Genomic DNA, 23,374 nt, shown 5'->3' on the forward strand with positions numbered 1-23,374 from the left:
TCAAGGGTCTGTTGATATATCGTCCTCCTAGCCCTATCCTACAGTTTGCTAATAATCTTAGAGAACAGGTCATTCAATTAGCGTTACGATATGCTAAGGTAATGGTGCTGGGTGACCTTAACCTTCATTTTGATGATAGGGATAACGCCCCTGCTCAAGAACTTTGTCAGGAGATGGCCGCGCTCAATTTAATGTTCCAATCGACTCTCCCTACCCATCATTTGAGACACTTATTAGAGCCCATTTTTGCCAACTGGGAAGGAATCAGGGTGGACGCTCCGATTCCGGTCCCATGGTCTGACCACTATCTGGTTCCCTTTAGTTTTGTGACCCTTAAACCCCCTATTGTGCTTAAAACTGGTAAACCCCAGAGAAAGTGGGCCAGTTTTTCGGCCTCTAAGTTTAATCAGGCCCTACTGTTAGGAGGTCCCCCAGGGGGGAGTGATGTGGAAACTGCCTGCAGTGCCTTAACACACCGTATCAATGAGGCACTCGACAAGGTAGTACCCTGGGCCTCTAACGCTCCGAGGAGACAGAGTAGATCTGCTCCCTGGTTTAATGAAGAACTGAAAGTCGCTAAATCTTCCTGCAAACGTCTGGAACGTAGCTGGAGAGTAGACTTTTCCGAAGACAGAAAACTATCCTATAAATCTAGTCTTAAGAATTACCACTCTCTTATAAGGAAGACACGAGCTGCCTACTATAACACCAAAATTGAACTAGCAGAGAATTCCTCTAGAGAACTGTTCATCATTTTTAAAGAATTATCGTCGCTGGATAGTGTCTCTCCCCCTAATAGGGATTCAGCCGAGGCATGTGACAGGATAGCTGAATTTTTCTCCGAGAAGGTGGAGAGAATTTACTCAACCTTTCCGGAGGCAACTCGTAAGGGGAAATCTGCTCTGCCGAGAGTTAGTATTGTGAATGAGGTTCCCTGTCTTTCGGGCTTTAGTCTCCCATCCTTGACTGACTTCCGAACTTTAGCCCTGAGCATTAAGTCAGGCACCCCGAAAGATCCCATGAAACCTAGAAACATTAAGGATAGCATGGACACTTTGGCGCCTTATTTTAGACATCTTATTCAACTCTCATTTAATACAGGCATAGTTCCACGTAAATGGAAACAGGCTGTGGTTGTGCCCATAAAAAAAGAAACCTGGTCTGAACTTTAGTCAGCTCGAAAATCTGCGGCCAATCTCGCTTTTGCCCTTGGTCGTCAAAATTGCGGAAAAGGTGGTCAACGACCAACTTATGAGGCATGTTAATCAGAACAACTTGCTGCACCCCACGCAGTCGGGTTTTCGGGCAACATACTCCACAGAGTCGGCTCTGCTTTTTTCGACTGAAACCATTCGCAGACTGGTCGATGCGGGTCAGTCGGTTGCACTGATCCTGCTTGACCTTAGTGCTGCGTTCGATACTGTGGCCCACCCCATTCTGCTGCAGCGCCTTAAGGAAGGTGGAGTGGCCAATCTGGCTCTGGAATGGCTTAGCTCCTTCCTACGGGATAGGAGTTTCCAAGTAGCCCTAGGTCCGTTCTATTCCAAGAACATCCGGATGGAGCAGGGGGTCCCACAGGGATCTATTTTAAGCCCTACGCTCTTCAATCTTTATATGGCTCCCATGTCCGATAGTATCATAAAATATGGCGTCAATGTCGTGTCATATGCAGATGACACACAGCTTGTGGTATCTCTATCCCAATTTCGTGATGAGGATGCCTCCAACTTTTCATTGTGCCTTCAAGAACTTGCCGGTTGGATGGCGAAAAACAGCCTCAAATTGAACGGTGACAAAACCGAGGTACTGATTGTGGGTAGGGATACCAAATTATGGTCTCCTAAATGGTGGAAAGCAACAAGAAGGGGGGGGGGGGGGCAAAAGGGCTTTTGGTGAGGTCCAGCTAAGTGTGCCCAACGTATGTAAACAACAAGTGACAAAGCTGTTCCTAAAGGGGTTGGGGAAGGAGGTACCATGTGTGAAGATATCTGTTATGGATATTGGAGCCCTCACACAGCCATCGGGATATTGTGAATCACATACCCTTCAGGATGTAATGTAACATCATCGGGCTGCTCCTACGTCGATTTGGCTGGTGCAATACCCGACGGGCTCTTGTTTAGAGAGCACTCTTATGGAGATCTTCTATATCCACGATAGCCGGTTGTTCAACTGTGACGAGTGTGGGGCTTGGTGATAGTGTAGATGAATGTTAAAAAGGGGAGGGAGTACTATCTGAACAATTTTATTACGATGTCTCCTCGCCTGATTAAAAACATGAGGTGAAGTGATAGTAGCTCAGATCTATGTTCTGGGTTAACTATACTGCCTCGTCATGGTCAACATGTTTCTCACTATTACTGAGCTGTACTCAAGTGATTCGTCAGGACCTTGAAATTCTATCTACAAGTCTATCCAGGAGGATTAAGTGATAGACAACAAGCGTTAATATGTAAAACTGGTATTGTTACCTGCTCCTCGGTCTACCCTATCTACTCCATAGGATAAACCACAGCAGTTCCTGGTAGGCTTGCGCAAGGAGTTCCTTGCGTTTGACTCGCCGAGTCTGTGTCGCTCGTAGACCTACCCCGCACTACCAGGACTGGGGGGTGAGTAAATGGTGGCCACAGACCCTGGGCCCTATCCCTGCCCCTAGGGAGCAAGTGAAGAACTTGGGAGTGTGGTTAGATTCTAAACTCTCATTTGACCACCATTCCAGGACGGTGGCAGGTAAGTGTTTTGGTATAATGAAAGGCCTCCGGAAAGTTCTGGACGTGCTTCCAGTAGCGGCTAGGAAAACCTTAGTCCACGCACTCGTCACCTCTCGTTTGGACTATGGGAATGCCCTTTATTTGGGCGCGGGCAATAAAAGCTTGCAGAGGCTACAATATATTCAGAATGCGGCCGCCCGACTTGTCCTGATGCTTCCTAGGAGAGCCTCATCGAAATATGCGCGATCCACTCTACATTGGCTCCCAGTTAAAGAACGAGTCTCCTTTAAGGCCCTCTGCTTTAGCCATCGAATCCTTCAAGGGAAGGCTCCGTTCTATCTTAACAATCTTCTGTCCCCCTACTCGCCCTCCAGGGCCTTGAGATCCTCGGGCGCGGGCCGGGTTCAAGTTCCTACTATAAAAAGAGCAAGAGTGGGGCGGGGGGGGGGGGGGGGGGCGGGGGAGGGTCGATCCTTCCACTACCTTGCAGCTAAGCAGTGGAACAATCTCCCTGTGGAATTAAGACTGGAACAGTCCGAAACCATTTTCCGGAAAAAATTGAAGACCTGGCTCTTTCAGCCAGATTAGGGCTGTCAGCTTTCTTCTTCTCCTGACCGTCATTGTGTAGCAGAGGATGGTCTACTTGTGCCGCAGCGCGGGGACATACTAGTCAGTATAACCAGGCGCTTTATAAACCTCTTTATTATTATTATTATTAAGGTAGTAGCAGAGTCAGTCATTTGTAAGCACATTCAAATATTTGAGCTTTGGGAAGCTGACACTAGGCCCAACAGGTTTGCATGACTTCTAAACAAAGTTGAGAACACGGTATTAGCCGCTGGTAAATTACAGTTTATTTCTGAAGCAAACAGAGGCTGAAAAGGGGTTTTGGGAGATCCAGTTGTAGTGAAACTGTTTAGGTCAAATTACCTCTAAGAATCTCTATCATCTTAAGAAGTTTTGTTGCATGTGATTTGGTTTTTGAACTCCACACAAATGCTAACTCAAAAAAAGAAGACCTTCAGGCACATGATGCAAACCTCAAAATTTACGGACAAAATAACTTTAAAAAAGTGGGGGTGGAATAGACAAGAAAGGAGGTGCCTACAGATGAGAAAGAAATGAAACAAAGAGAGCAAATGCCACTCACAAGAGCCCAATGGTGACAATTATTCTTTTTTCATCACAAAATATGAAGAGAATGAAGTAGAGTATGGTGGCGGAGGTTTGAACAGGATACAATATGATATTAGATGAAGGTGGCTGGTCTTACCAGGGTCAATATTCCGGCTTTCCAAAATTACCATATGCCTTTCCATTCGTTTATTTAGCTCTGTGACTTCACTTTCCAGAACTGCCTGTCTTTCTTGTAGATTAGAAACAGTTTCCTGCAAAAGAAAATTTGTTGGATTAAATCCTAAGAGGTTTTTCACAAGAACCTTCTTCTCAAATCACAGCTCTTCTTAGAAGCCTATGTCCTCTTACTCAGGCATTGCATGGATGTTTGGGCTATTTATTTAAAAGTTTCACGATATCACTTTTATTTCTAGTTGCTTTTAATCCCCACACCATGCATTTGGGATTTGTTTTTCTTTTTATTGCTGCCACTGAGAATTGACACAAATGTAAGCAAGAAAGAAAAAGTAGTAATTATAACCTTTTTGTTCAGGTAAAAAAAACACAAGACATGTTTTGGGATGGGAATCTCCTACACATGATGAGTGAGTGTGCGCCCCTATCCCGAGAGTCCAGCTGATTGTGGAATGGACATCCAGACTTTATTTGGCCCTGGCATCACACTAATCTAGCATGTTCCTAGGCCCGTCACTGGTAATCCACTTTTATCACAAGTGCTACAGTCAAATTAAAGACATAAGAATATTGTGTGCAATGCTGCCACAAATCACTTTCCTGGCCATTTTTAACATACATCTGTAAACTCAGTTTCATAAGCTGGACTGTCCAAATGTAAAAAATGGCCCATACGTTTATTTTTGGCAGTATTGCACATATGACAGATGATTTTAGTTCTGATGTCCTTAATTTGAGAATTTAAGGTTTTGAGTAACATTTCCACAAGAGCTCTTGTGATAGAATTGGATCACAACAATGCTGATTAATATGCGGAAGTTCGTTACAGGGCAGGAATGGGTTGCCATGTATATTATGACAGGGAGGCTAGGAGGATAGCTGGTTCCTTTCCAACTGGGACCTAATTGAATAAATTGTCTCTTCAAAAAAATATAATAGAATGTTCTAAAGAAAACACTAATTGATGGGAACTATGTATTTTAGACATATGTACTTGTATATATAAGTGATCATTATTGAATCCTGCATACATGCATTTTTCATCTCAGTGTCTTTATTATGTGACTGTTTATCAATACAACTGTGGGAACAAAGACGGAATAACTGATCTTAATATAAAGCTTGGATTGTTATGTTTTTTTGCTAACTGAAATGCTCATATATTTACTTAAATTTCAATGTAAGGATATTACTTTTGTAAAAAGGATTACTATTATTCTATACACCAAGTACATCATAATTTGAGATTTAGATCTGTAATGGATCGGAGCTATCACATTCGAACTTGTTGGATCATATACTTTTTACAACCAGTAATCTACGAGAAGCTGATCAGCTTCGGAGCCTGCAACTGTTGGGAGACCTCTACAAGATCCTGACTTAATTTGAGGCTGAAGTTGGCGTACCAATGTTCCGTTTGCACCATCCCTAGGCAGGCCTCACTGACACAGACGATAGCTGCCACATAAGTCAAGTCCAGAGTGAGCTGGAGAAGCGGGAACGCTCCACGGGTCTATTCCGCACCAGCTTGGACTGCAACAAGAGTACACAGGTAACCAAGGGGCTTGAGGATGGAAAACCGATTCACAGACCAATTCCTTTTCTGGGCTACTACAGTGACAGACCTCTGAGGAAGGATGGATTGGCAGGCACTACAAATTCTGCCCTGCTTCTCCCACAGGACAGGCAAGAGATTCCACTGGAAATAAGCATTTCACAATAAAAAGCCAGAAAGGTGGAACCAAATACACTAATTTAAGATTAATTTTGTACAGAGTGCAAAATTATTTTGGAGGTCAACCTACAGGTCTAGTTTTCTTATGTTGCAAGGTTATTTATAGCAGTTTCAGGGTGTATTCCAGAGATTTGACTAGGGTCAGTAATAAACCAAATATTTAATAATACACAAAACAGGAACAGGCAAAAAGGCAACCAGTTTGCTGAGGAGTTATGACTGGGTTAAGGACGAGTAGGACTAGGAGTAATAAAGATTACTAGTAATTAACAGACACATTACCTCTATGTCCCTTGGCTTTGACTCAGCCATTAAGCCATGAGGTATGATTAAAATTATTTTGGTCAAATGGCTCATTTTGCTTTGATAGCAAAATGAGCCATTTGACCAAAATAATACGATATATTGCAACCCTGGGTATTTAATTATCAAATAAGTGAATCAAAACTACTGCCAACATCTTCAAGGTTTTGCAGGTTGTAACACCCTAGAACCAAAGTTTTTTTGCGCATTCTGTACATTTCGAAGTCTGTAATGTTTTACAATTGTGTGTTCTGAAGAAAAAGTGCCAGCCCAGCAGATTTTATCTGTTGCAGCAGCTTGAAGTAGCAATACTTGAGAGCAGCCTAGCACCTTGCCTGAAACAGAGTTGTGCACCAATGAGTAAGCCAAAAGAACTGTCTCTTTAATCCACTGACTCAATGTTATCTTAGAAGCCTTCTTGCCTCGTCTAGGAAGGGCAAAGGTAGCAAACAAAGAGTCCATCTTTCTAAACTGGAAAGAAAGTAGAAAAAATAAGTCCTTGAGATGCGTGGCACTTCCTTTCTTCCTAAAGTGAATTGGAAGGATCCAATCTTAATACCACAGCATCATCCAGAATCCGCAACAAAGGAGGATGGCACAGTAATGCAGACAACTCCCCGTACCTTCATGCAGAAGTAAGAGAAAATTAGAATGGAACTTTGAAAGTGAGAAAACTTGAGGTCTACATACAGCATCCAAAGGCTTTAGAAGGAGCCAACTGTGATGCCCTCAACCCCAAAGGAAGATTCCAAGGGGGAACAGAAGGATGCGAGAGAGGACTATAGATGTAGAAAAGTTTAAAAATTCCCAGCATCAAAACTTCAGCTTCCTTAACGATATTCTCTCAAAAGGCCTTGCTAGAGTACCACTGCACATCAAGGGCAGACAAAGTTTATGTCTTCTTAAATCCATTCAATATCAATTGAAGAATAGCAGAAACAAAGGAAGACACCAAAGACAGATTGTGTGCACAACACCAGGAATTAAAATTCCTTCTAATTTTTAGAGTAACATCTAAGAGTAGATGTCCATCTAAATACCTGTACCACATCTGACTTCTGAATGGGTCAATCATTTTTCTCACATCTCAACCTTTCAGGCTCCAAACAGAAGGGGTGGGATGAAAAAAAAAAACAAAAAAAAGAAAAAAAAAAAAAAAAAAAAAAAGAAGGACGACTGGCATTTCTTCAGGGATGATGTAAAGTGAGGAAGTACCCAAGGTGGTTGAAGCGCCATTTCCTCGAGAAGAGAAACAAATTTCTTCTGGGCCAGAAGGAAAGAACCACCAAAGAGCGACGTTTTTCTTGCTAAAACATTTTCAAAAATTGCTGAATCGAAGGGAATGGGGGAAAGGTAAACACCATCTACTGTGGCCATTTCACTGACCGTGCATCAACCCTCCCGGGCTCCCATTTCCCAAAACCATGAACAAAACCATGGCATTTGTCCTGAAAGCAAAAAGGTCCATATACAACTTCCCAAACTTCCTGTAATTTTTTCGAAACACTGTTCCGGACAATGTCAGATTCTAGAAGGAGAAAAAATTCTGCTTAACTGATATGCCTCCACATTGTCCAGGCCTTCGATATGTACTGCTGCAAGTGCTTCTCTGCCCATAATGCCCGAGAGCATACTGCCTTGTTTACTGACGGACTGTGATTGAGTACTGCCCTGGGAATCGATACAGAAACCAGGTTATCGGATCTAACAAATACATTGGAGTGAAGCAGCAGAGACTTGAAATGAAGAAGGGCTCTGGATGCAACTGTCAATTCTTTGGAAATGCACTTCCCCTTTAGATCTGATAGGTTTAAAAACAAAAAGTTCTCAATAAATACTTTCTTGACCAGCTCCTTCTGAGACATTACCTTTCTTCTTTTCAGGGACAGCAAAGTCTCCAATATTAGTTTCTTAATATGGTCATCTCTCTTTGAATCTGCCAGAAGAAGACAGCAAGCAATGCCTTTTCTTGTGAGTATGCTTCCGCATACCTGCAAGCTGTAATAATCCCCCAAATCGACATCATCTATTCCACTATCCGCACTAACATACTCCTAATCAGAGGAACTTCTCACCTTTATAGTTGCTTGGTGTGACTGCCAGGACTGAACACAGAAGTGTGTTCAAACTGCCTATTGCACAAGCGTGAGGAATGGTAAACTGCCCCATACCGGGGGCGCCTGGGCATAACTACTCTTCGCTCTGCCCTACTAAAAGCTATTAGCACGAAAAAGATTTTCTCATTCTTCTGCTCAAACAAAAGGTTAGTGTACCAGAAGACAGAAGGAGTGACGCAAAATGGTGATGAGCAAGAGAAGGGGGCAAGTGAAAGGGGAGGGGTGGAGGATAAGAGGCAGATATTTTTCCGTTTTCCAGGACTTAAAAATGCACATATATAAACCAGCTTTAATCAAGAACCATGTCTCCAAACACGTAATCCAATATACATTTAAATTATACTGCATTAACATATCGTGTCATTGCCCAGCTATGCACAAATGAGCAACGATTCGAAAATCGCTTAAGTACCACTTGGGGATCCTGTCTGCCATCTCTCCACAGCATGTTGCTCCTTTGTTGACAAGAGGAGTTCTCCCAAAGCTCTGCAGGGAGAGAATCTCCATTCCAAGTTAAAGGTCGAGCCCAAACTCTAACCTCACCATTCCTGGTCCTTCTCCCCGGGACAGAAAACAAAACCGAAAGTGCTGGGGGAATACTGTTACTATTATAGAAGCATGATAAGGGTGGGTTGTGTTAATATTAGCATTTCCATTTTGTTTCCGGTCTTGTGATTGGGTACAATTCTCATGGCTTAATGACTGGGTCGATGGACGTGGAGGTAAATGTAATAATGTTCTTTCTGCCAACATAGAACAAGAAATCACTTTTAGCGCTTGGAGAGAAATGAGAAGGTAATAGAATATTAGCTGAGCAGTAAATAGCAAAGAACAGACCCCAGCTAAAGAAAGAAAGAAAGAAAGGAGTGAGAGTTACAAGTAACACTTGGATAGAAGACATCTCGGGGGGAACCAAGCTTTGTAGCAGCCACGCACCTACTTTTGATAAAGTGAAAATAAAGGAAGTAGGTAAAAAAAATCTGAGTATAGTTTGATTGGATGTGGTTGCATTGGAAAATCAAATTCTGTCAGTGTCTTGAATATAGCTTCACTGGCGAGCCAACCAGCCAACAGAACTCTACAACTTAATTCCACGGAACAAACACATTTAAATTATTTCGATGATCAGGATTCGTTCTCTGCACAACTTAGAACAATTACTAGGCCAAAGGTCAATCGGGTGTGGCATGAGATAAATGAAGTTAAAGTTAAATTACAAATAAATTAAGAGGTACATTAATTTTTTTTAACATGTCAGTAGAGAGCATATAGAAAACGTTTCTGGGGATCTAGAGGGGGACCAATCGTGATATGACATTTTAGGAAACACTATGCAAGTAGGAGTCAAGTAAATCACAACATACCCCTCTGCAATGCCCAGTAACTAGTTTCTTGGAGTTACAAAGTTGTTCACTGACATTTATTACAATTCCATATTCAACATTTGGTTGTTAAGATCCTGTACCAATAAAATTTAAATAAAGTGGTTTAAAAACAGAAAACTAAAATGGCAGTCTGTTTCAGGAATCTCTGCTCTGGGGGAGCCCTCCTCAATACTTTGTGCCCCTCCCCCCCCCGTTCCGACATTAGGGAAGATTCAGAATGCTGAGGAACAACAATGAATAAACAGGGCCTTAGCATGAAAGAACTGTTAACTCCACAACTAGCTTTTACAGGCATGAAAAACAGGGCTAAACATTGGACTGAGCTAAGGATTCCATTGTTTGACTCGAATACTTAGGCGGACGAGCATCAAATGAAGACTGCTTACTTGTGTCGATGCCAGTTCTAACTGCAGGTGCTGATTAGCCTCTTCTAGAAACTGATTCCGGTCCCTGAGCTCCGCCTCCACTTTGTTTCGAGAAGGTGGCCTGAGCGGTGAAGCACATGGATACATGATTAACCAACAGAAAAGTAACAGTTTCCGGAAGAAAAACATGACCCCCTCTCCAACATGGGAGCGCTGTACATCACGATGAGGAAAGAAATCTCTTTTGCATTCAAAATCTCATTCTGTGTAACAACAACCAAAAATAAAACTGGTAAATAAATGTAGGTACCTACCCACTGTGGCTTTGTAGGGTATCAACTGACTATAAGAGTAGTTTGAGCCTCTCGCAGTTGCAAGACAACAATAATCTATCTGTATGTGATCCATGAAATGTTTGTGCCATAACATCTAGGAGGTTCCCACTAGTGAGAGGTCCTGTCCTTCAGATGTTACACTGCCACACAAACAGGTTGACGGGATTCCACATTACCTCCAGCTTCAAGAACGATACTCCAAATAGAACGTACTAAATACCACTTGCCATCCCATTACAATAAGGTCAGTGGAGTAAACTTAAGAAGTTCATGGGAAAAGATGAACTGCATTTTGTAGTAGGTTTAGTGGTACTACAACAGCGCTACTCACATACTACAAAATGGTATTCACAAATCTACATGCAGAGGTCTTCGATACTGCGTCTTCAATCTTTTCTGCGCGGAGAGCTCTGCTCATGTAGGTTTATGTTTTAATAGTAAATGTGGCAAAGACAGGAAATGTGACTGGAAAATAGAGAATTCTTACTACTTGAGGGGGTCTTATGGTAGCATTAAGAATTTGCACACACCCTCAAAAGAGTACGGCCATTTTTATTCACAACTGCAACTCTACTACAAAAAGGCCCCCAAATAGCAGTAAATGTACTTCAGCTCGAACCTAGAGTAAATATAGCACCACACATGGCCAATTACTTGTACTGCAACATAATCCCATACAAATTCATGGACCCAGGCACTTAAAATAGAAGTTTATAGGACATCAACTAATTTTATTTATTTAGACTTCGATATATGTATATTCACACACAAAAAAAAAAAAAAAAAAAAAAGGGTACAGGGAAGTTATAGTTAAGTTCACAATTTACACACACAAAACCATACAATTTCAGCAGTTAGATATCTCAAGAAACTGTAAATCATGCCCTAGGGTAACTATAACTTGCGCCACCGCCATGCAGTTTTCTCATCAATAATTTTACAGCAAATGTTTTACTGATATTATCAATGTCATCAGTGATGTAATATGGGAGGTAATTAGCAGTGCATAACGAGGACGTGTGTTTTAGTTACCTTAGGGCATGAGTTATAGTTTCTTGAGATTATGAACTACAACTGCTGAATTTCTGTTTTTTTGCATGTAAATTGTGACTTAACTAGAACGTCCCTGTAACCTTTGTTTTTTTCAGTAAATTTCTAAGGTTTTTTAACACAGCTGGGGCTATACACTGCCTGGGGTTGCAGTCAACCCCAGGCAGTGTATAGCCTTGGACCGTGCATGCTGGACGGGGGCCGCAGGCACTGACCAGCAGCCAGGCCCTGTAGCAAGCCCATGCCAAGCACGGCCTTCAGCAGCCAACCTAGGAGGGGGGGCCTGCATCATTTTTTTAGGGGAGGGTTTACCTGCCACCCTCCCCGGGCCTGTATTATGGCACCAGGGTCCCAATCTCCTGGGACCTCGCTTTATTGTAAATGGGAAGGCGGTCTCACAGCCCCTGGCCTGGGGACCCCAATCCCCCGAGGCCCGGCCATATTTCGAAGGGGATACGTGCCCCCCGCCCCTCCCCGGCCACATTTCGGCCCAGGGGACACCATCTCACAGGGCCAGGCCTTCCTGTAAATGGAGAGGGGACCCACCGCCCCTTCTCCAGGCCAAAATAGACCCTGGGGACCCTATCTCCTGGGGATTGGTCAGTATATGAAAAGGGAGGGGGGCACGCAACCCCCCCTCCCACAGGGATAAAAATGCTGCTCTGTGTGTACAGGAGCAATTTTTCTATCCGTTTCCCTGCCTACTTTATACCCGGTCCCAGGGAGGACCTGGCTAGGCAGTTCGGTCCGGACTGTTCCAATGAGGCACATGGTCAAGACTGTTTTGCAAATGGTTGTGTCTAAAAGGGGGTGGCATGGTGAGCAAAAGAACGATGGATTTAACCCAGATCTATTGACTGAGGGAGAATGTTTGATTTGCTCTGCATTCCGTCCAACATCTGTGTATTTTGCTTTATAAGGGGCAGGGAAACAGATAAAAAGTCCCCTCCTGGCGGGCAGGAGCATTTTTAATGCTCCGGCCCACAGGTAGCAGACTTTGGGCCTTATTATGAGACTGCCAGACTCGTGGTGGCAGATCCAGCCACTGTCGCTGCGGCACCGGCGGTCTGACCGCCAAGAAAACCCTGGCGGATTGGAAACAAAGGGGGCTCTACAGGGCCCAAACATATGTGGATGCACACAGGGGGGCTGCGAGCATGCACATAGGTTCCTGCACAGCAGGGACTTTCGAGTCCATGCCGTGAAGGAACTTCTGTCACACTGCGGTGCATTTAAAAAAAGGCACCGCCACGCCACCCGCCAGACTACGAAAAAGTCGTAATCTGGTGGGAGGGGGACACGAACTTTGGCGGAGCGGCGGTCAAAGCCTTGGCATTTGATCTTGCATGGCGGGAGCTTTAAAATTAATCCAGCCAAGCAAGAGCAAACATAGGTTTCTCTGCCAGCACCAGTGCGGGCAGGTAAAACTGTATATTCAGGGGCTGGGCTGCCAGGGACATAGTTGGAGCTGGCCCTGGAGGATGAGATCCCCAGGGCCATCAATGGCTCCAGGAGGTGAGCTGCGCAGCCCCCCTCCCATTTCTTGGCACATCCAGGCTGCGGAGGTTGGGTGTCACCGGGGCCGAAAAAGGCTGGGAGGAAGGCCAGGCGGCCCTTTCTCTATTCAGCCAGGCCCCAGAGGATGGGGTCCCCCGGGCCAAAATTGGCCTGGGGAGAAGGGGCACACGCACCCACATCCCCCAAGTATATTAAGAAATTCTCCCCTCCCCGTGGGGTATATAAAACAATCAGCGCATGTTTTTCTATTTTACTGTGGATTTAAGGTCCCTCCGCAAGCATTGGCATAGCCAATAGATCTCGCCTTTGGGACCTTAGAAGTGTTTAGCCATGCAACAGTTGATGTTGTTGCACCAAGGAGATTGTGCTGCATAACTAAACACTTATAAGGTCCCAAAGGCGAGACCTATTGGCTATGCCAATGCTTGTTGAGTTTGTGTGTGTTTTATTGTGGATGGGTGAGTGACTGAATCCAAGAGTAAACCAATGGAAGACTGAATGGATGCCAGAGTACAATGATGAGTGGCAAGTGCACATGTATGAATTGCAACTAAACAGATGTTGCTGCTACCCAACTCAATCCCACCCTTTTCTAACGACCCAAAATGCAACAAAATGCTGCTCAACCTATTGTAATTCTGAGATGTGACCAGTAGGTTCTATCTAGCATGATGGCCATGGGCAGAGGGCATGGAATGACGCCTGCTTTCTGATTCATAACCCAAATGCTCTGCACTCATGTAGGACAGATACAATTCTGCTCAACCCACTGGGAGTCCAACATGTGACAAGTGACTTCCACCTTTGCAGGCCTATTAACCTACTGAGTTTTCGTTCTGGTATGATGGCAATAGGTGGAGGGGATTAGGTGAGAGCTGAACCCTGGTGCATGCCTTAAATGCAACAGGACTATAAATAAACAGAGCTAGTTCTCAGTTCATGGTGAGGCAAGATATCGAATGAACACCTTTCTGGTGAGATCATCCTAATTACAACTTTCAGAGTAATCCTGTGCGCTCCACACGGTGCATTTAAAAGAATATTAAAACTCAAGGCTCCTTTATGCAAGCTGTTTTTGTAGTGCCTTCCGATGGACCAAAATACAGTATGTTGTGAAATAATTAGATCATTAGCAATAGAAAACCCTGTAATAGAAATTATACAAAAAGTCCTAGCAAATAGTGCAGCACAGATTCTTGTGCATAGAGGTATTAAATGTCTACTGCACCCCAATTATGCCTGTTTTTTACTACATAAACAAAAGTGGGGGGCATTTGCCTTAACAGCATTATAATCCATGGAACTCTTACTATGCTGTTCTGTTGAAAACACCGTTGAGATATTACTTATTTTATGTGTATGTGATTGTGTTGAAATGGCTGTACACTTTTGTGTCATATGCAGTGTATAAGATACTGCCTTAACAGAAGCAACATTAAACACAATCCACAAAGAGCCAAAGTAAGACCGTCATACATGCACTTACATGTTGATGGGTGTACGGGTGTCAATGCATTCGATTAGATGGATGAATGGACGCAACTTCATACAAAGATCAATGGATTGGCTGGACAGATGGATGGGAGAGAGACCTAGCTAGATGCATGGATGTATGGGGATTATGTTAATGGATGAATACAGGTGTTGGTGAAAGAATGGCTGAATGGTTGAGTGGCGGATATATGGGGATGGATGGATGAATGCATGGGTGTGGGTGGATAGACAACTGCATGGAAGTGGGAGTACTGTATGTAGGGTGGGGTGTGTCTAATTGCACAAATGCATATTTTCATCCAACATGCACACAAGAAACATGAACAAGCCAGACCGGCACCAAAGCAGCATATGGTGGATAACAGTACTAGGAAACAGTCAACAAGGTTTAGGGAGGCCTGTTGGGTGGTCATAAATACTGTGCGAAAACAAAGAGTACAGACGACAGCCAGAGACATGGCTTGGCAAACCTTGTGAGACCAGTGCAGGACGGTCCTGCTGAAGACACTGCCAGAAGATGGGATATGGAAACAATGGCATCCTAGTTAGGGGAGGGAGAGAACTCTGGCCTTATTTATTACACAGTACAATGAACTGCAAAGTTAACTGATTACATAATCGGAAGGAAAATGTCCACTTAGGACATCACTAGCCTACTATTTCTGATCGAAGCGATCAAAGTGTAATCCAAACACTGGGGCTCCCAGCGTGAAATCCCTCTGTTTAGGCAGAAATCACCTGCAGGACTCTTAACAGTCACAAGCACCACTTTGGATTTGTTAACAATACAGTCTGTCATGAAGAACTTGAGGGAAAGGAAAGGTCTACTTGTGTTCCTTATGAGTCCCGTCCTTTCTTTTGGGGAAGATCAGGCTTGATAAGGGATAAGGGAAGGAAGAGAAGGAGGGAGAGAGAGTGAGTGAGGTGAGGAAAGAGGATGAAGAGGGACTGGGACAGTGAGTGGGGAACTGGTGATGAATGACAAAGGTGATAAAGACAAGAAACCATAAAAAGAACACAAGAAGATAGAACAAGCAGGTAAAAAAGCAGAGGTAAAAAAAAGACTAAACAGAGTAAGCAGGTATAAAAGCAATGTCCTAAACAAATGGGTATCAAGAACAAAAAGGTGATTGTTACAGAAGCAGGAGAGGGTAAAGAAGGGACGAGTAATAGAGGAGACTGTTGAGAAGGTTAAAGAAAAGAAGGACAAGCATTGGCTGCGCGGCTCACTGAGAACATAAAAGCGGCCGAAAGCAGCTGAAAGGGGAGAGTGCAAGCAAAGGTGACAAGAAGGGCTTGGCGAGAAGGGAGGGGGGGGATTGCCAGCAGCAGAGGAGCCTGATCAAAGCCGACGAAAAGGGAGGGGGAGAAGGGAGGAGGGAGTGCGAGCAGCAGCTGTGCTCAATAAATTCCCCAGAAGAACAACAGAGGACTCTAATACGAGTAACACAGATGGGACTCTTCAAGTTAAAGATATACCTAATTTGCAATTATTACACGATCTAGCAAAAGAGGCAAATGGAGAGGACTCTCAAATGACTTCATTTGCTTTAGACATTGGTTCGAATAAATCAGCTTCTAGTCCCTTTCGTCCTGTTTCTACCTCTTTTTCTTTTTTTCTTTAATGCTGAAAGATGTGGTTGACATATTCAGTGACAGAGTGATAGCCGAACTTAAGGTTTTGAACAGAAATGTGACTACCGCCCAACGTCGTAGAGACTATAGAAATATGCAATATCATGCTCCGATTACAAAAAACTTCAAAAGAATGAAAACCTTATCATCAATAAGTCAGATAAGGGAGGCAACACTGTCCTGTGGTCTTGAATGCAATATTTGGCAGAAGCTGATCGTCATTTGTCAGATATAACTGGTTATAAAAAGAATCGTCTAAATTTGAAATGCGATCAGCCCAAGAAATGACACGCAAGCGTATCCATCATTGGAAAAGAAATGGCTTATTGACCAGGGAGGAAATGAATTTTCTAACTGTGGAACATCCGGTCACTCCCATGCTTTACTTTCTGCCGAAAGTTCATAAAAAGACCATGCCTATACCAGGACGCCTGATTATTTCTGACCAGAGAAGCATGAAGGAAAATCTTTCTAAATACGTGGACTATTTTTTTGCAACCACATGTAGTCTCTTTACCATTGTATATTAGAGATACAACAGATTTTTTTAAATAAGATCAAAGATGTTATGTTAGTGGTTATGGACATTGAATCGCTTTATACAAGCATTAATCATGTGAATGGCTTAAATGCAACCAAACATTTTTTAGAGAATAGAGACATCAATATGAAAGAACATAACTGTATGTTATTGGAAATGATTGAATTATGTTTATTGAACAACTATTTTTTATTTAATCAAGAAGTGTACCAACAGGTGAGAGGTGTGGCGTGTCCCAATGACTGAGACCAACATTGGTATAAGCACATAATTCATTATTGGCGTTATATTGACGCTATCTGTCGGATTTGGAATGGAACAAGGGAAGCAGCTATAGAAATAGTAGGAGCTATTAACTCCAATAACTTGAATCTGAAGTTCACTTCTACTATCGATAATTCCAGTGTCGAGTTTCTAGATGTTTTACTGTATAATAATGAAGGGAAATTACACACTAAGCTTCATAGAAAACCACTGCTGGAAACTCGATATCACATCCAGACAGTTCGCATCCACGCCATTTGATTAAAAGCATATCATATGGCGAATTGATTTGAATTCGCAGAATCTGCAGTTTAGAGGTAGTCTCTAATGAGTGTCAACAGGAAGCATTATGCAGATTCTTGGATCGAGGATATAACAAACCAGACCTGAGCCAAGCTCTAACTAAAGTGAATAGTCTGCCACGGGAAACACTACTTATGCCCAAAGTAAACAACATTAGTGATACAGTATGCAGGTCCAACAATGAGGTGCATACAATTCGACTGATTACCACCTTCAGTCAACAGGAACAAATAATACGCAGGATTATATACTCGGAATGGCCAATTGTACTTACCGATATCACTTTAGGTTCTATCTTACTCATTTTGCCAGCAATCACTTTCAGAAGAGCGCCCTCGATGAGGGACGGCTTGGTCAAGCCTATGCCAGAGGTTAGATCTAAAAGCACTTGGCTTACACAAACAGGCTTCTTTAAGTGCAATTCTTGTCGCGCTTGTACGTTTGCTAAAAATGTGACCCACTATAAGACAGCTTTTAGTGAGAAAGAGATAGACATTAAGAAACATCTTACATGCCGTACAGAGTATGCTATATATAAATTAAGATGCACTTGCGGCTTAGAGTACATTGGCAGCACCAAGCTCCCAGTACACAAACGTATCCTCCAACATATAAGGGCCATTGTAAATTCCAATACAAACTATCCGCCAGGCATTTTAAATTAGTGCATAATAACAAACTGAAAGACCTGGAATATACAGTTCTAGGGGCCGTTCCCATACCCGGATGGGGAGGGAACCATGAGAGGCTGTTACGGCAAAGTGAATCTCATTTTATTCTAGCCCTCGGCACTAGAATCCCTAAAGGCCTCAACATGAGCGTGGATATGCATAATGTTCTCTAGTCTGACCTGCTCATAATTCAAGTACCTACTCAGTCACTTATGATTAGTTTTAACCATTTGGTTAAGACTGGAATTATATTCATTGTAGGACCATAGAGGTACAGCATTACATCTTTATTTGATTAACTGTGTTCTTATAAGATATTTTTAACACATTTTAGATACTGTATTTTTCTGTGAACTATGCATTGACATATGCACTTGCACTTTATGATCATTTAGGCCTAAATTATATTATTTTAAAGCTGCTAATGAATTTGTAAGTTGCACAGCACTATTTTGCACTTTAAGGTTTACACTTTGCACTTTATGTAGTATGTTTCTAGTACAGACTGACATTTCTTTTAGGCATTATTGTTGATATTTGTTTTGAACTCAGAATGGATTGAAGCAGCCGGGATCGTTGATAGTGATTTGATTAGTCTAAATTACTTTTGCACTTGCATTTCATGTTTGACGAACTATTCTATTTATGACTCACTTTTATCTATTAAGATGTACATCGTGTGGATGCGAGTTACTTTCGGCCTTCAACAACTAATGAATACAATTTATTGTTTAATTATGATTGTTTATGCTGCTTTTATGAACTGATTTAAAGTTTATATTATGTCCATTCTGTGTTTTGGTGTAATGAGAAACATTAAGAGGTTATTACATTTTGCACAGTAAGTTTTATATTTAATGTGCCTTTGCTAAAATTGTAGCATTTAGTTGTTAATTGCGGTTTGAACTAGTAGATGCACTTGCTTCCTGGGTCATGTTAGATACATTGTTTATTACAACGATGACCCAAACACGAGTTTAGTTAAAAGTCGATGTGTTGTATTTTATTATTGCGATGCTACATTTTGCACAGAATAAGGTTTAGATCAAATCATCAGCACATTTGAATTTGCACATTATTTATAGAGAAACAAAACTTACTGATGTATATTTTAGTCCATTGTTTATACTTATGAACTGGGCGAGCCTGTTTCTGCAGGCAATTGTGCACATTTTGGATTTTTAAATGAGTTCCCGGAAAGGAGACGCATCATGTGACCAAGCTCACAGTGTCGAGTGAAACGCGTCATGACTGTCTTTATGCCCGTTTTATTTTTGTGGACTATTTATTAATACATTCACTGCTCTGTCCACCAACATTGCGTTGTAAATCGCAATTTCTTTGGGAGTGCCTGAGGTCCATGCCTGGTGATTCTGTCAGATCAAGTGGCAGACAGGAGTTCTTGTGTGACAGATATATATATATATATATAAATAAAATATATATTGTTGAATTACATCATTTGCTTGACGTTAAATGTGTGTGTGTATATAATTAATTGTGTATAAATATATACACACATTTTAATAACTTTGTATTCAAAATAAACGTAACTTTTGCAAAATAAATTAAATGAAAGCTTTACATAACTTAATGTTTAATACATATTAAACATTTTACTTTCATTTTTAAGAATCTTAAAAATATATACAAGTTAAATATGTGAATCAGAATTAAATGAATAGTGCTATAGCATTTTATTTTCAACACATTAAATATATAACATTTACAATATTATTCATCTTGAATATACATTTAATATATATTTTTTACACTTTGATAAAGTTTGAAACCTGGGGAGATTCCTTCAAAGGTTATCATTAAAAAAAAAAGTTCTGGAGTATTTCATACCCTAAGGTGCTGAAAAAGTTAAACAAAAGCTTTCACCAGAGAAAAAAAAAGTTTTTTCTTAAGTTTTATATTGGATGTACATGAAACACACCCTTTATCCAACCCACAGACAAAGCTAGGGTGACATCCCATTCACTTCTTTTTGTTGTACAGGAAAAATAGGTTTCATGGCGACAACATATCTCACCCTCTATTTGCTGCTGTTGTCCTTTTATTAGCAGGAACTGTATACTTGCTGAAGTAAAATAAGAAAAAAGAAGTGTTAAAGACAATAAGATGAAAACATTCCTAGTGTTTGTTAGAGCATCAGAAAAAGTACTGCATAATGTTAAGACACTGCTGAAAAGCAGGACTGTAGATTAATATACATCTGCAAGACCCGTCATTTTATTAGTCGTGAAATACAGACTTTTAGAGAACCGCTGTCGTTCAGACTCCAATTGAGTGCATATAAGAATTCAAGATGAGACCATTGCTTTGGTGCATAACCTGTGCCACAGAGCAGTAGGGGGAGGGGGTGGGGGGTGGAAGAATGATTTTAGGTTAAGCCAATTTCCGTCTTTGAATCACAGTTGAGAACAGACTCACTGATGCACATTTAAATCTACTAGGCACAAAATAGAGGCATATCCATGGGCTGAAAATGATGCACTATCAGAATGTATTTGTCCGTTTATAGTGCTGGCACGATTGCTCTGCAAGTCAAACGATCGCTGCCCAGATGTGCATTAACTTGCAGGTCATGAGCTTTTTTTATTTTTATTATTGAATTGGGTTTAAAAATAAAATTCCTCATCAAGTAAACATTCTTAGATTTAGGCAAGAGGGTACCTATATTGAGATATTATCAGGTGCATAAACCGTTTGAAAAATCCCAAAGACCTTCAACCTTTTAATTTATATATTTCAATATCTTCTAGACAGGAAATTATCAAAGAATAGTGGACAGGAATGAGAGGACCACTGCCCACCAAAAAGCGATGGGCCAGTGACATGCTGTACTGCAGCACACAGGCGGATATATACAGTGAATTGTTACCGCCGAAAAGCCGTCCCAAGAATTTCTGGGGGCTGTACAGAACGACTTTGGCATCCGGGGACCCTGAGTTGGATAGTCAGGGGGGGCACAGAATGTGGAACCCAGTGTGCACGCATCAGCTGGGGGGGGACACTGGATGTGATCAGGACACCGAGGGCGCGCGCCTGTGAGGTTCCCTGTGAGACTGAGTCGAGTGGGTGCCTGCTTGCGGAGAGTAAGGACTGGTACGTTCCAGGTTTGACTGGGCCGGTTGGGCGAACGGCTCACATTGAGTGTGTGTGTATTGCCAGGGTGTATATCAATCGACTGAGGGAGGACGCTCCTACTGGGTACGTCTGGACGGCGAGATGACAGACGCGGGCATATGCAGCAGAGAGACGGGAGGAGACAGTGCATGTGCGGTAGGCGGGGTGGGTGGGGGGGTTAGTGATAAGGCTGGAACATTCAGGGGTTATGTTAGATTGGCGGGCTGTGGAGGGCACGTGGGTATTCCTGCTTAGCGATTGCACGCTACCATGGGGTATGGGGGCGGACACAGCTCTGGCCGACGTCGCGACCATGCTCGGGGTTTTTCTCAGTCCATGATTGTTGTAACGCCGCCGGTCCCTCGGGATGTCGGCTAAATGGCTGTGTATGAGTGACCTCAACTGCCCGCGCGAGGAGCTGAGCCTTCGCGTTGAAGTGTGCTGGGAGGGCGATGCTATTTGTACTGTTCCTTTATGTTAATAAAGGTTTTTGAAATTAAAAATAAAAAAATAAAAAAAGAAGAATAGTGGACAGGAAAGGGAAGGACTAGAGGAGAACAGGAAAGAAAGAAAGAGAAGTGAGCGACCAAGAAGAGACTGCTAGAAACGTTAGCTCTACCTAAGCAGATTGTCTTAAAGGGAGGCTGATCTGCGAAGACACTATGGAGCAGATTTACAAGCCCCCGCTGCCGGTGTTTTACGTTGCGTGACGCACAGGTAGCGCAACCTGCTGAGTGATATTTACAAGCACAAGTAAAGCTACCCTGTCTAACTTCACCTGTGCTTGTAAATATCGCTCCTTTTCACGCAACACTTTGCGTGTTAGGGGCATGACATGGGTGTTCCCACACAACACCCATATTCACTGATGTATTTCCAGATTTAGGAGCAATCGTAAATCTGGAAATGCGTCCGAATGCTACGCCACCCTAAGCGTGGCGTAGCGAGGTGCAACAAGGAGAAATGTTTTAATGAGTGCTGCATTCTACAGCACGCATTGGAAGAGGAAATCATCTCAATTGATTGTTTTTGTGCAGGAAGGGGCAGCTTCCTGAACAATAACAATCTCCCCACGATGCAGGCATCCTTGCACCATGGTGCCTGCGCTAGCGCATAGCAGCAGTTTGTGTGCCAGTGCAGGGGGAAAGCACAGATATGCGACATATTGTTGTAAATATGTTGCATCCCTGTGCTTCGGAACGAAACGCGTTGCAGCAAAATGACTTGCGGCACTGCGCTGCGTTAGTTTCTTGTAAATCTGCCTGATTGTTTATGTAATTATGATACTTAACCTCCTTATGATGTACTTTGCAATACAATACAGCAAAGGGGCACCCATTAACATCCTTTAAAAAGACAAATACATGGACAAATGATTAAACAGAGTGATTTGAATTAATGCTGAACAGTTGGTTCACATGAGAAAAGTTAAAAAGGTCAGCGGACTTCAGCTTTTTTCTAACTGACCAGCAAAAGGTGGGGGCCAGTGACAGACAGTGCTCTGTGTCTCCTGTTCACACTGCCATTGCGAGAAATGACTCTAAGCTCAGGGAGGGTGTCCACTGTGCTTTGGCAGCATTTCTGGGCTCCAAGAGAAAGATGCTGCTCAAATGTTTTACAAATGCCAAGTGTCCAATGTACCCAGCAAACACGAATTACAAACTGCCTCAAATACCACAGCACCCATCAGTAACTTTACCCACGAAAAGGAGCGTGCCCCTTCCGAGTATTTCAGACGATCGTGTGGAATATGTTGTTCAGATAATTACTGGTAGGTAATGGTTTAAATCTGAATAGGCTCGAAAGGTTACAGAGTGATGATGCATCCAGCTGAGGCAGTTTCAGTTTTGGCCCAAAGCACAGGTACTTGAAAATACAGGAAATGCACTGGGGCTAACAGGCACCTTTGCTTCATTCCTCAGTGTGTTGTATATGATTTCAATAGAGTCTTGGCACAGAGGCCAGAACGTTGGTTTGAGCTTCTTCTGTTGACGTAAGCACAAAAAGGCCTGATCAATGGTTGAAGGCACTTTAAAAAAAAGGGCGAACTTAGTAATGGTCTTTCATAGTGAGGAAAAAGACGAGAAGCAAGAAACAGAAAGGCAACAGCATATTTTTGGCTTAAGAATCTGGATTATATGTTAACAGCACAACAGGTAGTAGGTTCACCAAAGGGGTCTGTGTTTTGGGCTTTTATGACTTGAACAATGGTGGACTTGATAAGACATTGGTACGGCAGTCATATTCCTAGAGGATGAAGGTACATCTCTTTCCAAAGGATTAACCTGGTTGGAACCAAACAGATTTTTGAAACAGCGAGTAATTCTCCGTACATGGTACTCCATGTTAAACGTGGTTTCCCAATCCTTTGGTTCTCCCGAGCAACAACTGCTGAGTTCTCTTAAACACCTCCAACTTGATGTTCACAGAATGGCCTTTAATACTTTGATTATATGTGTCTTTTTTTCTCTTGGGTCCTCACCATATGCACTCTATCTGGC

At 42.5% G+C, this 23,374-nt stretch overlaps 1 protein-coding gene across 3 annotated transcripts in view; it reads right to left on the reverse strand.

Annotated features, from left to right (window-relative positions):
* KNSTRN (kinetochore localized astrin (SPAG5) binding protein) overlaps positions 1–23,374 on the reverse strand; it is a 93,451-nt gene that overhangs the window by 58,992 nt on the left and 11,085 nt on the right. For all 3 annotated transcript variants that reach the window (XM_085626879.1, XM_085626878.1, XM_085626877.1), the window contains exons 4-6: positions 19,777–19,824; positions 9,949–10,048; positions 3,985–4,099 (exon numbers count right to left, since the gene is read on the reverse strand). In XM_085626879.1, the coding sequence (XP_085483005.1) occupies positions 3,985–4,099; positions 9,949–10,048; positions 19,777–19,824 (263 nt within the window). The remainder of the gene's footprint in view (positions 1–3,984; positions 4,100–9,948; positions 10,049–19,776; positions 19,825–23,374) is intronic.

The sequence above is a fragment of the Triturus cristatus genome, chromosome 9, assembly GCF_964204655.1.
Source record: "Triturus cristatus chromosome 9, aTriCri1.1, whole genome shotgun sequence".
Classification (NCBI taxonomy): Eukaryota; Metazoa; Chordata; class Amphibia; order Caudata; family Salamandridae; genus Triturus; species Triturus cristatus.